The sequence below is a fragment of the Nestor notabilis genome, unplaced genomic scaffold, assembly GCF_000696875.1.
Source record: "Nestor notabilis isolate BGI_N333 unplaced genomic scaffold, ASM69687v1 scaffold9151, whole genome shotgun sequence".
Lineage (NCBI taxonomy): Eukaryota > Metazoa > Chordata > Aves > Psittaciformes > Psittacidae > Nestor > Nestor notabilis.
Genome location: NW_009913306.1, coordinates 9,791 through 22,682, shown reverse-complemented (window position 1 = coordinate 22,682; position 12,892 = coordinate 9,791). Strand labels below are relative to the sequence as shown.

The window sequence follows — 12,892 nt, the reverse complement described above, 5'->3', positions numbered from 1 at the left end:
CACAATTCTCTGCATAGTATCAAAATATTGACAAATATTCTTATTAGTAATCAAATGCAAGATGCTGAACAGTCTTACAAAATGTATTGACATTTAGGTTTAGAAAACTGAAAAATTCTGGCTCTAAGTTATCAGAAGCAGTAAGTCACATTGACTTCACCAGAGCCAGGATTTCTTAAGAGCCAAACAATGAAATTCTTACCCACGTCAGTAGTGCTTGCTCTTGAGAACCGCTCTATCATAAGAAAGGCTACATGTACTAAGGCCTTTTTGATTTAAAGAAAATATACTGCTGTAGCATATAGAAAATTAAGCTTTGTAGAAAAAGTATTAAGGTCTTCTTTTAAGTAAATATATTGTTAAACAAGCCTGTATATTAATAACTCAACAGTTTGTTTTCTGCAAGATATTCTCTATGGAATTAAAAAAATTAAGTTACTTGCATAGATACAACGTGAAACATATACTTTCACTGCAGCTCAGTAGAAAAACCCAGTGTATAATTCAGGATCTGCCCCCAAGCTGCCGGGGATATTTGCTTCTTTGGCACGATGCATGGGATCACCACACCAGGAGGGGCTCCAGGAAGCATTTTTCTGAAGCAGTGCTGCATCTAACACAGTGTCCCTGCAGCAGGATGCACAGATGTCTGACCAGCCCTGCCCCAACGCACAGTGTATGTCACATGCTACACATACAGTACAAGCTGCTTTATGCAGAACCAAGTAACATGGCGTGATCACCACAGGACTGCTGACTTTAGTAACAACCTGAGGGAAGCATGCTAGCCTTACCAAGTTTGTACAATACATACAAAACACCAGTTATAAATGTTGACCTTATGCAGTCAGTTATTTACAAAATTGATTTTTATGTACAAAATAAGTCACTATAATTCCAGATTCCCTTTCATATTCAGTGTACAAGCTACCATAAACCAGTGCTATAATTGATATATCATGACACGTAATTTAGACACTATTTATAAATTTGAGTTTCCCTTTTTTAAAGTGATATTGCTGTTTAAGACACAGTAAAAAAAGAGAAAAAAAGAATTAACAAGTTTTGGAAAATAACAAAGATGCAGATGGAAAAGTAACTTTTCATGCCTTGAAAAGTAACTGTGCTTTCTAAGCATTATTTTAATGCAATTCATTACAAAGTGTTCTTTCTATTTGGAGTAATATTTGTTTCTCTCACCTTTTTGTTAAATTACTGCTAGTCAATCCCAGCCATACCCTACAGAACTTCAGTTTCCACTGTTCCTGGGTAGGATTAAATACAATACATTATTGCTAACTGTCCCCACAACAAAACTTACATCTTTTAAGTGCAAAGCAAGGTACGTGTGTTTTTTAATAAGGCACAGAATAGCCAGTATTTCCAGTGTAACACAGAATCCTTATCAGTTTTATATGCTGCAAATGTTCATATAGAATTTCAGTCTTTCAAAGGTTTGAACTATTCCCTGAATCCAACTCTCTTCTGGTTTCTGAAGCCGAGTAGACAAGTAGTGATAGGGAAGCTGACTGCGAGACATCAGGTATTTGGGAACAGCTGCTTTGTAATGGAGGAGATTCAACAAAATCACTCCTAGGAGTTATTCTGTAAGTAATGAAAAAGAAAATATAGGGAGTCAATTTTAAGCACAGTGCATTACATTGGAAAAAATATAGTAATTTCAGTACTAAAAATGTATTTAAGCTATTTTCTTTTCCAGAGAAGGCAGTACAATTCTGGATGTTTTTCCAAGCTCAGGGTCACCATTGCTCTTTTTCAGACTTGTCACTTCTCAAAATTATTACATCGCAGCCACAGATTTCTTGAGGGTCACTGTTCAACAATACAAGAATATCCCACAAGCTGAAGCTCCAGTACTCAACACTGGAAGGAAGAATCCTCCAAAAATACAAATGAACCCACATGCTAAAGATATGTGGCTGTATCACAGAATTTCATATGTAATACTTTGTAAGAATTACAGTACTCAACAGCTACTAAGGATTAATTGTATACTGAGAGTATACTGATTCTTCAGAGAGAAGAAACAAAAAACTTACCAAAGAAAAAAAAGAATTAGTGGTCATACACATAAACAAGCAAAAGATTGAGTTAAGGAGCCTTACCTTCCTTCACCTGCTCTCTTCATACTCTCACCCAAGCTACTCAGGTGACACGTGCTATCTGCTTTGTTTCTTTTTTCCACCTGATCCACGGTCAGTTTAGAACTAGATAACATTTGATCTCCACTGTTTTCACCTTCCTCGACTCTTCGAACTGATGTTCCATCCACCTCTACCTCTTTCTCAGATGTCTCTGGAGAAGTTTTAATTTCTGCAACAGTTTCTTGGCTTAAGTAATCATGGTTACTGATTGCTACTGCAGAAGTTCCATGATTTGTTGTCCCACCGGTGCTAGTCCCCATTGACTTTGAAATGACCTTCAATCTGTGTGAAGTTGATTTGTAGTGCTTCTTTTTATGCTTAACTTTGGAATTGTGCCTCAAGAAAAATTCACATGATTCCTGCAGCACTCTTCGACTTTCACTGATAGGACTGAAAGAAAATAAAAGTGTGTAACTGAATGAAAGGGATAATCCTAGACAGAGTGTAATATAGCTTTGTACACAAACCCATGAAAGAATAGCAACCAGTCATGCAGTCTGAGCTGGATGTTAATAAACATGAGATTAAAAAAAAAATATGTAAAAAGAGGAGGAAAAAAACCCCGATCATAATGGCTCCAAAGTAATTATGTCTGTGGAACAATTAAATAAAGCAGATTTCTACATTTCTTACTTCTGTAAGTAGGTCCAATGACTTCAGCTGATTAATCATCTAAGAGAGGAAAGCAGGATTAGCTCATAAGCAGCTGTATTATGAAATTGATTTTATGTAAAGTAAACCTCATTCAAGTGAAAAAAAAAGTAAACATTATAAAACTGACTTCAGTATTTTAAAATTCTTACAGCTTAAAGCAGTTAACATCTGAAACACACAAAAAGTTACACAGGAAATGGAAAAAGAGGGAAGAGGGAAAGGAAGCTATAAGCTCACCATCAAGGAATGCAGATGTAAAATAAAAGGAGCTTAAGGACTGCTGCCTTGGGAAATCCAAAGAAAAAGATCGAAACCCACAGCATAATTTATGAGTAATAGAGATACTTTAAGCAAGAAATCATCAAGGAATAAAAAGGAATGGAAATAATGACAACTACTAGAAATGGACATGCCACTTATAATCTGTTTAAATCCACAGATAGAAATTAAATAAAATAAGAAATAAAACTGAACCATTCTGTTTCAGAAAAATAATAATGATCAATAGATTAATATAATAAAAGCGATACTAAGGAGGGTTCAATGAAAATTAATTTTAAAATAAGACAAGCCTGGCAGGGGAGAAAAGCAGAGGATGTTATTATGATAGTAAACACAGCTAAGTACTGTGCCATTGAAGCATCCAGAACACATGAAATGATCTAAATTGATGGCTGAAATTATCTTCCCCCATGCGACTGGAAACCAGAGATGCACTAGTCAATGCTAAACAACAATATGTCTTCTGCTCTATGAAAGGGAGCAAATCAGCAGAAGAAAATATTTTTTATCTTCTGAAAATGTTGTCAAAAAGTCATTGCACATGTAAAACTTCCAAGACTCTAATGGTATTTTGCTGATGCACATACTCAGCATTTAGAAAGGGTTGAAGGACAACATTTTGATCGCCTGAGCTATATTTAAAGAAACATGCCAAAAATCCAACTTATTTTAAGGTAAATACTTTAAAAAATAGGAATAAAAAATGGTTCTTACTCTCTTTTGCGGTTTCTGTTGAAGAAATTGGCCCATTCAGAACAGGTCTTTTTACTTCCCACCCAGAAGACTGGGGATATGCCAACAATCAATGTCAGCAAATATTTCATCAGAAACAAAAATATTTCTGGTCTTGCTAGTGCCTTTGCCTAGAAGATAACAAAGTTTAATAAATGTAAAAAAGAAAATACACTTGTGATTTATTTTTTTTAACACAGAAAACAAATAAATGATGTAAAAGAGACCTTCTTAAGGCTGCTGGTCTTTGTTGAGGCTTGTACTGAGGACAAATGTTAGGCATGTATAGTCAAGTCAGACCTGGTTAATGTCTACAGCTGAATACACACAGAGGAGATTAGTCAGAAGGAAATATTTTTTTTTTTAAACTTGAAAGATAAATAAGGGGGTAACAGTTTTAGTAACCATGTTCTTCAGAGATAGCTTGTATGTATAAGATTTATCCCCTCAACTTGAAAGAAACAGTACATGGATGAGTTGGGAGCTAATTAGATTAGACAGCATATTCAAGGAGCCGCAGGGAGCTAAACAGTATTTTTTTGTTTATTGTAAAATTAATCCACTTATTTGCAGAACTGGATCATAGGAGACATTTAACTCAGAAAGAGATTATTATCTTCTGCTCCCATGCTGCAAATTTAATTTACATTACGTGGCTTATCTGCCCGTCCCATCTATGAAAGTCACAATTTGTCTTAGCCAGGTAACAGAATTAGCTACTTAATCTGAAGTTTGTTTTTATTTGGTTTTGATCAGGTCAATCCAATGAAAGTCTTCAAGCTAGCTCAGGTAAGCCAAGGCTGAGCATGCCACTTCAAGCTACTCCATAGTTAGCACGCGCTGTTTATTACAGGGACAGATCCCGTTAAGTCTATCTTTGCGTAACATTCCTTGGTGCTATTTACTCTTTCCAATAGGTTAATTAAAGGCTGAGAATACATGCTCTATGTTATTATGCCAAGCTGTTATATTTAAGCACTATGAAACAAAACGTGGGGTTTTTTAAAGCATAAAAGCCTTGTTTTCACCTTGTATATTTGGGACCATTTAGGTTGATACAGAGCCCATGAAGACAAAGTGCACTTGTTAAGAATAGTAATGGAACCAAAGTAATAAAGAAGTCTGTAAGCTCTGCTACTCTCAGTTTACACTAACTTCAATACATAGGATACAGAGGAGGTTTAAGAACGTAGAAGGATCAAGCCTTATCATTCCATAATGCCTGTGTTTATATCCTTCTTTTTAATAGTTTATTGCAGTAAAAACACAGATGGTAAGTGCAAAGCAATGAAAGATGACATAAGACACTTGCATTTCTCTTAGTGATGGTGTTGTCTTTTATATTTGTTCTTAAATGGAAAGAAACAACAAATTACTTGCAATTGCAGGGAGTTTTATGTACTTAACAAGAGATTTAATCCATACAGAGTACTAAACATGAGCAGATTTACTTTAAAGGCCTTTGCAAAGAAGTTGGTGTTTTAAGAGTCAAATGTTAAATACAAACACTTCTGCAATTTAAAGTGCTGTTGGGCTGTTTTTCGTTTTTGTTTGCTTTTCGTTTGGTTGTTTGGTTTTAAGATTTCTTCACATTACTGAAAATCAGCCTGCAAATGACAGTTGTCATGAAAAAATATACTGGAAATCTGTTTTGTAATTTCAAGGTGTTTACACTTCCACACTTTGAAGAAAAAAAAAAAAAAAGACAAAAGTAATTTAAAATCTATGGTTATAAGCAACATTTTAAATCCCATTTATACTTCCTCAATTTTCAAGAATCATCATTTCAGCTTCAACTGAAACTGACGAAAATTCACCTTAAGTGCTTTGATACTGAGCTAGGCACCCAAATAGTGAGCAACTGCTTTTACGTACACATACTGCGAAGAATGATCCTTCTCCCAACGTGAAATTCAAGTATCTTAAAGATCATATATTCCCTTTAGCTCTGTGAGTTGGAGTTTAATTGCCCAGTACTATCAATTTGATTAATAAAAAATTTCAAAGCACAACTATCACACCACTGATTTTGACTTAAAAAGCAACTAATCACTGCGTGTTCTTGAACTGATTACTTAACGTGAAAATAATTTACTAGCCACACAGCAGATATGGTAATGTATAATGGGTGTTGTTAATTAACTTTTCATTATTATTTATAACGGAAACTGCTACTTGCCTGATAAGGACAAGGAATATGGTACTGGTCACAGTGGTCAAACACCCAAGTCGTTTCCCAGATTTTCCGGTTCACCAGTTCATAGACGTAACATCCAAGTAGTGCTACAAGCGGCACCAAGTATAAACCACTAAAAACTCCAATTCGGATCATAAATTTCTTTAGCTTCTCCTGGTTTCTGCCATCATGCTGAATGACTTGCCGCACATGATTTAAAGAAATAATACCAGCTAAAAGAAGAGAGAGACCGAAAAAAACACAAAGGCACAACGGCAAAAGCACAAAGTACAAAGAGGCATCCAGATCGTAGAGACCCACGAAACAAACTCCGCTGATATTGTCCCCTTCAACTTTGTTCATTGCAAGGAGCATAATGGTTAGAAAACCAGGTATTCCCCATGAAACCGCATGGAACCACATGGCCTTTTGTGCAATAGCTTCACAGCTCCATTTTCTTCCCGCTGCAAGGAACCAAGTGATTGTAAGAATCACCCACCATATTGTTCCTGCCATAGTGAAAAAATACAAAACCATGAAAAGGACAGTACAGGCTTTGTTTTGGGAGCCAAGAACAACTGTTGCACCAATTTCTAACTTGTCATCTGCCTCGTTACAGGCAGTTCTGTTCCCAAGTAAAAATCCAATAAAGTACATTAGAGAGACTATGCTGTAACAGACGGAGTAATATATGATCGGCCTCTCTGGGTACCTAAACCTTTTAACATCAATCAGGAAAGTCAGGAAGGTGAAAAGCGTAGCACAAAGACAAAAGATTGAAACTATTCCAATGAAGCTTTTTGCAACATCCAATTCATAGTTTTTGAAGTACATATTGGGACATGGGGGTGCACACTGATCGATTCCTAGAAACTTGTAGCCTTGTCCATTGGTAGTGTGTAGGTGTCGTGGACACCAGAATCCATAATCCCTTCGGGTCTGGCCTGGGGTCTTCTGAGTTCCATGTATGTTTGTGGTTACAGCAGCAGTGGCAGGAACAGTTTCATCACAATTGACTAGCCTACATAAACAGAAGAGGAAATATCTTAATACTCCTCATTCTCAACTATAATTATTTCTTAGAAATACGAAAAAGAATCTGATTCTAAGCATCTTTAAATTTTTTAGATAATGCAGAATGTGCATTATATGAAAAAAATCAGGTGGCATTTTAAAAACCAGACTTCAAATATTTTCAGTTTAGAAGACTATTCGAAAACAGCTATCCAACTGTTGTTTTATTGCTTACGAAATTACTCACGAAATTACTCAAATTGCAATTGTTCTTTTAGAGTCCTAAGTTCTACTAAGCTTTTACATATGTATATAAAAATATTCACAGTAGGGGGGTTTTTAACTCTGTATAACAATAGAGTGTTGTTGGAGACAGATCTTGTCAAAATGCAAGCTTCAATCAAGGAACAAAGAAAGAAGGCTGACAGTATGTAGGATTAACTGATGACTAGTATATGATTATAATTTTTGTGTTATAGTGATATTTAATTTTTGACAGCAATAAAACTACCTAACTAAAAAGACAAAAGCAGAATAGATAAGCATTGTAGAAAATTATCACTATTTTAGCAATAGTGTTCATTTAAAAATTGCTCAAGACTTAATTGCTCAAGGGTTTGATTGGACACAATATGTGACCTTTTATATGGTTAATACAGAATTAGCAGTGCTGGACGTATCATCAAACTAGATTATATAATTATAACTCAAACAGGTAAGCAATTTCTCAAAACTGGATTTTTATTTATATGCACTCCAAGTTTAAGCATATATTTAAAAAGAACAAGTTAGGCATTTTAACTTTCAAAGTAAATTTCTGTTCTCTCAAAACATTTTTTATCAAATGCTATTATAGGAGTCCTTCAGTGTCAGTTTGCAAGCTCGGCTTGAGCTAAAAAACCCTTCAGTTCTTTCCCTGCATTATTGTGCTGTCTAAATAAATTCAGACTAATCATTAAGAAAACTGATTCTGTAGCAGATTCTTTCATTAACCACGGGCTAGACCACCACGCATGGGAACAGTGCGAGCTTTATTCACCCATGTCTTAACAGGCATTATGTATGTCTGTAAGAATACAGGAGTGTGAATCTGAGGATTCCAGTTACTGCCCATCCTCTTGCCAGCTCCTCTTCCACAGGCTCCAGCAGCAGGATCTCTGCTGCGGTAAGAACATCCTGCATTACATGGATTTCTCTGTAGGTGCTTGGGGAGACATGTCACATATGAACAGAGCAGGTTCATTGTAGTAAATGCTAGCAGTAATAGAATAATTTAAAGCTGCAGTAATTCCCGCAAAAAAGTTATTTGATTTTAAATGCCATTTGAAATCTAAGTTGAATAACTGGCTTCACTTGTAATTTTCCTTATTTTTCAAAACAATTCTTGAAGACATTTGCTGTGCTTAGTGGCACTACTGTTGCATAGAAGCTCGCACTAGATGGGAAAAGCTGATGTCTTCTTGTTTTAAAACCCCACAATTTTTCTGCTGAAATAAGGGAAATTGCATTAATGCCATCTATCATACTCACTCCGGTACAGATTTCTACCAGAGATCATGGCACAGAACTACTGATCCAGCTCGCTCTCAGTCCTATCACAGATTAGCAACTGCATAGGGGTTAGAAAAATTATCTGAATTTCTACTCTCTGCTCCTCTCCTGTACTTCTTGACCTGACGTATGTTAAAAACCAACCCAACCACCGCCATTTGGCCTTAATAATTTATAAATATCTGCAGCTGAATGTCAGAATCTCAAAAAGATTACAGTGGATGTATTCAGTGGTTTCCACTCAATATATATCTTTTCCCCAAATGTAGTATTACCTGTCTATTTTCTGGAAAACACATGTGAACATCTTTGAGAAAAGTGAAAATTTTAAAAAAGGGGCTTTTGGCAGGCAGTACAGGGAAAGCAACATGAGACTGAATTTGCACATTTAAGTAATTAAGAGTAAGGTAAGGCTTCTACGATTTAATGCTCTGTGTCCATTTACATACAGAATATTTTCTATTTAATTATTTTATAAGCAGTTATTTATAAAATCCCCATGAAGTACGTATGATCACCCTCAGTTCAGAGATCAGAAACCAAAGCAAAATATATGCTGTAACATTTATTATTATAAATTTTAAGAAAATTATACTAAAAAGCTTCTTTTTGCAGGGATCTGAATACTGAAAAGTATTGCTGCAGAAATTTGTTGTAAGAAAGTCACAAGCAGAAATTACAGGTGATCATCTGAATAATGAAAAGGTTTTAATATGAAAACAGCCCTATGCATAAGCACTGTAGGGTCATCAAGATGAGGAAGCTACAGCAAGGTGGTGATATTTAACATTCTACCCGAGATTCTCTACTCGGCCTAGGTCAAATACAAAAACACCACCCCCACCACCTATCAATGTGAAAAATGCCCTACCTGGCACATTCCAGCTCTTCAGGCCATGTGATTCCAAAAGTGTCCATCAACTGCTTACAGTCAGAATACACTTTCTCACAGAGGCTTCGACAAGGGTGAATCACGTGAACTTGCTCTAGGCAGGCAGGGACAAAGGCTCTGCACAGAAATGTGTGGAAGTCTGGTGAACAGTCAAGATTCATAAGTGGAAGAAAAGGCTACAGGGAAGAAAAAGGCTTTGGTTAGTAATTTTAAAAAGATAATTCAAGGCATCAAAACTAACTTTCATCACTGAGGATCACATTTGTTCCCTTGGAGGTTTGAAAAATAATAGAAAATAGCATTTGTTCAGTAGTTGTGAAAGAGTAAAACTGGGTGATCTGAGCCGTGAGCAGCTCTGTTAGCACTTCTAGCCCTGCCCTGGGATCTTGGCCAATCTCTAACTACTCAAACCTGATTTTTCCTATTTGACAATATTAGAAACTTGAAAGATATTATGAAAGCCCAAGATTTTTTTAAAAACAGAGTATAACATTAAGTTCCTACATTCACCAGTCAGCTTCTAAAGAAGATTTTTAAAGGTGTTCCTGTCCCTGTAGTTCCTGTTAGATTACATTTTCAGTCCCAAGTGGTGTGTTGCACTCATCGTCTTCTCTCATGCTAAAGAGGTTTGGGTTTCTTTGATTAGTGAGGTCTAAATATCATTATTCTTCATTTTTGAAACATTGCATTTCAAAAGTTGACATGATTGATGACTGTTCTTACTAGAGAATTCACAGAATGATATTTAATGCAACTTCCCCCTTCCTTCCCGCTCCCCCTCCCCCATTTAAATCAATCTATTACTTACAGTCAGACAGGCTTTTAAGGTAAAAAAGTCAATCTTCCTTCTCTACATTTTATCAACTTTATTATTAGGGAAAACTATTTTAGCCAAAATACTACTGTATATCAGACAAACCAGAAGCTGTCAGACATTTTTGCAAGTGCTGCACTGTTGTAAGGGCAGCTCACTGAAGGAAGCAAGCAATGACATGCTAACAGCATGGCCAGACATGCTCCTGTACTTCCAAGTGGGCTGTATGTCCAAAGCAGCAGGGCCAGCAGAAGGAAGCAGGAGTGCTGGGGGGCTGTGTAAGCAGGCCCTCATGTTAGTGAACACAAGCAGAAATAAAACTGAAGGAGCCAACCATGCGTTGGTGACCTGTCGGAGGGCACGTGGATACCAACCACACATCAGCTAGGGCCAGGAGGTGCCAGGCACTGCCAGGACAAAGGGCACATATATGGTGCACTGCCATTTGGCCCGTGTAAAAGCGCTGGGGTGGCACGATGGGGGGATGTGCAGAACAGGTTGGCTCCTCCACCTCAGTCAATGGGGTGCGGAGGCTGCCAGGGAGAGGGAGGGGAACACAGAGCAGCTGGTAGGGGTGTGCGCTGAAGGGATGCAGCCCTGCTGGTTCTTGAACAAGCCCCAGCCTTCAGATCCGCTGCAGGCTGCTGTTCACTGTCCTGTCTGCCACACCAGGCACGTGTTTCTGACCTAGCTCATGAAAGTAAAACAAGCTTGTTTAAACATTGTCCTCGGGGAACCAACCCACGGCTGAGGGTGAAATCCATCTGCAGGGTCATGTCAGCCTTTGAAGTTCTTTTTAAGTTCTTAGAGAACAATCAGCCATTGAAATAATCTCCGCAGGGAAGTGGTGGATTCCCCAACATTGGACACTTTCAAGGTTCAGCCACAGAGGGTGTTGGGACATCTAGTCTAGGCCATGCTTTGCCAAGCAAGGTCAGACCAGTTGATCCTTGAGGTCTCTTCCAACCTGGTATTCTAAGATTCTACAAAGTACACTTTTTGGAGAAGTGCTTCTGGTATTTCAGGAAAAAGGAATCTCCACATCACACCTAAACAGTCAAATTCATGGATCAGGAAAACTGAAACAGTATTTAACATACTTTTAAATGTGCTGATAAATAGGGACACTGTGCAAAGTTTTCAAAGTAGGCAAAGCTTTTAGTAAGATTTTTATTTAGGAAGAAATTTGTTTAATTCTTTGCCATTAACAGCTACATCTCTCAAATACTCAGCAAGTGACTGCTAAGGGAAGGATTAACTCCCGAGTCCTGAATAGCATTCTTACTTTTGCCAGCTTTTAAGAATCCCAAATATATACATACACACACACATGTATAGCCAAAGAGCAAGTTTTACTGCATACCAAGCATGCATTTTAAAATAAAAGACACTGATAACTAAGTTTTCCCCTCCAAAATGGAATATCTACAAATCCTCAGGGGACTTTTGCAGAAAACACAGGAATGTGTGGGGAGGGGTGAAAGGAGAAGATAAGGCAAAGCAAGAATAACATAAAAATGCTTTATGAAAAACAAAAAAAATGTTGGCAGTATTCTCCAGAGCACTCCAGCTGCATCTGCAGATGCCATTAGAGCAGGCGCACAGAGGTCTGATCCCCTCTCTGGATGTCTGCTCTGGAGCTGCCTTTGCAGGAACCCAAGACTTGAAGTATTTTATGACAAGGAGAATAGTATAACTCTGGCATAATGTGCTCCAATTCCATAAGTTGGATTAATTCCTAAATGCTACATAGTTCAGATGAAAATAACAGTCAGGAGTTAACCCCAAATGAATGAAATGACCTTTGCATAATTATGATGCTTGTTTGCTTTTCAATTAAATGTTATTTGTTCCAATTGTTAATTTATGTTATGTTTGTTCTCCCTGGCACTTAGCATAAAATAAAGATAATAGCCTGGACACTCATGTACAATTCCTGTAGAAATTGAGTTTACTTTTGAAATTCAGTCTTGTAGAAATTGTCTTGATTTTTATACATTTTTCCTTTTTGTGTCCCACAAAGTTCATCTCAGTCGATAAAAAAAAAAATAAAATTAATTTTCTAGAGCAAGTTTTGGGGTAGAGGCAAGAACTTCTGCAGCCGTAGGTAAAACAGCAATATTTGCTCAAGAAAATAGAATTAAAAAGAAGAAGAAGAAAAAAAATAAAAATCGAGTATTTTGATAAGCAACTAACAATTTTTTAAATAGAGTTTTCCAACATAGCTAATAAGGCTACATATCATAAGCTCGCCCCCTTGATACAGCAAATAAGTATAACAAAAGTGACGTGGTGAAGAAAGTCAGGACATAAACCCAGCCTTCACCATTCTAACTATGGCATGTTGTCACTGGCTAAACACTGTTGTTTAGCAAACTATTTTATTTAAATGCAAAACTATGTTAATAGTGAAATACAAAAATGTGAAATTTTAGGAATAAAGCTATGCTCAGCCTGTAATGTAAACAGAGTAGAAATCCAAAGACTTGGCTGCCAAGTCTTACAACATTATGCTGTTCTTACTTCTTTCAGCTTGCTAACAACATTTACCTTTTGACACCTGAAAGTATGAACACAGAAAGCAGGAAGTTTCATGTTCTGAAGATACAAGC

General features: G+C 36.9%; 1 protein-coding gene across 1 annotated transcript; it reads right to left on the bottom strand.

Annotated features, from left to right (window-relative positions):
- Window positions 1-1,448: 1,448 nt before the first annotated feature.
- Window positions 1,449-9,642, bottom strand: FZD6 (frizzled class receptor 6; the record flags this gene model as incomplete). Its single annotated transcript, XM_010023142.1, has 5 exons — window positions 1,449-1,605; window positions 2,127-2,555; window positions 3,816-3,964; window positions 6,013-7,030; window positions 9,446-9,642. Coding segments are annotated over 5 exons (1,950 nt in total), but the record flags the coding sequence as incomplete, so codon positions are not given.
- Between the last annotated feature and the right edge of the window lie 3,250 nt (window positions 9,643-12,892).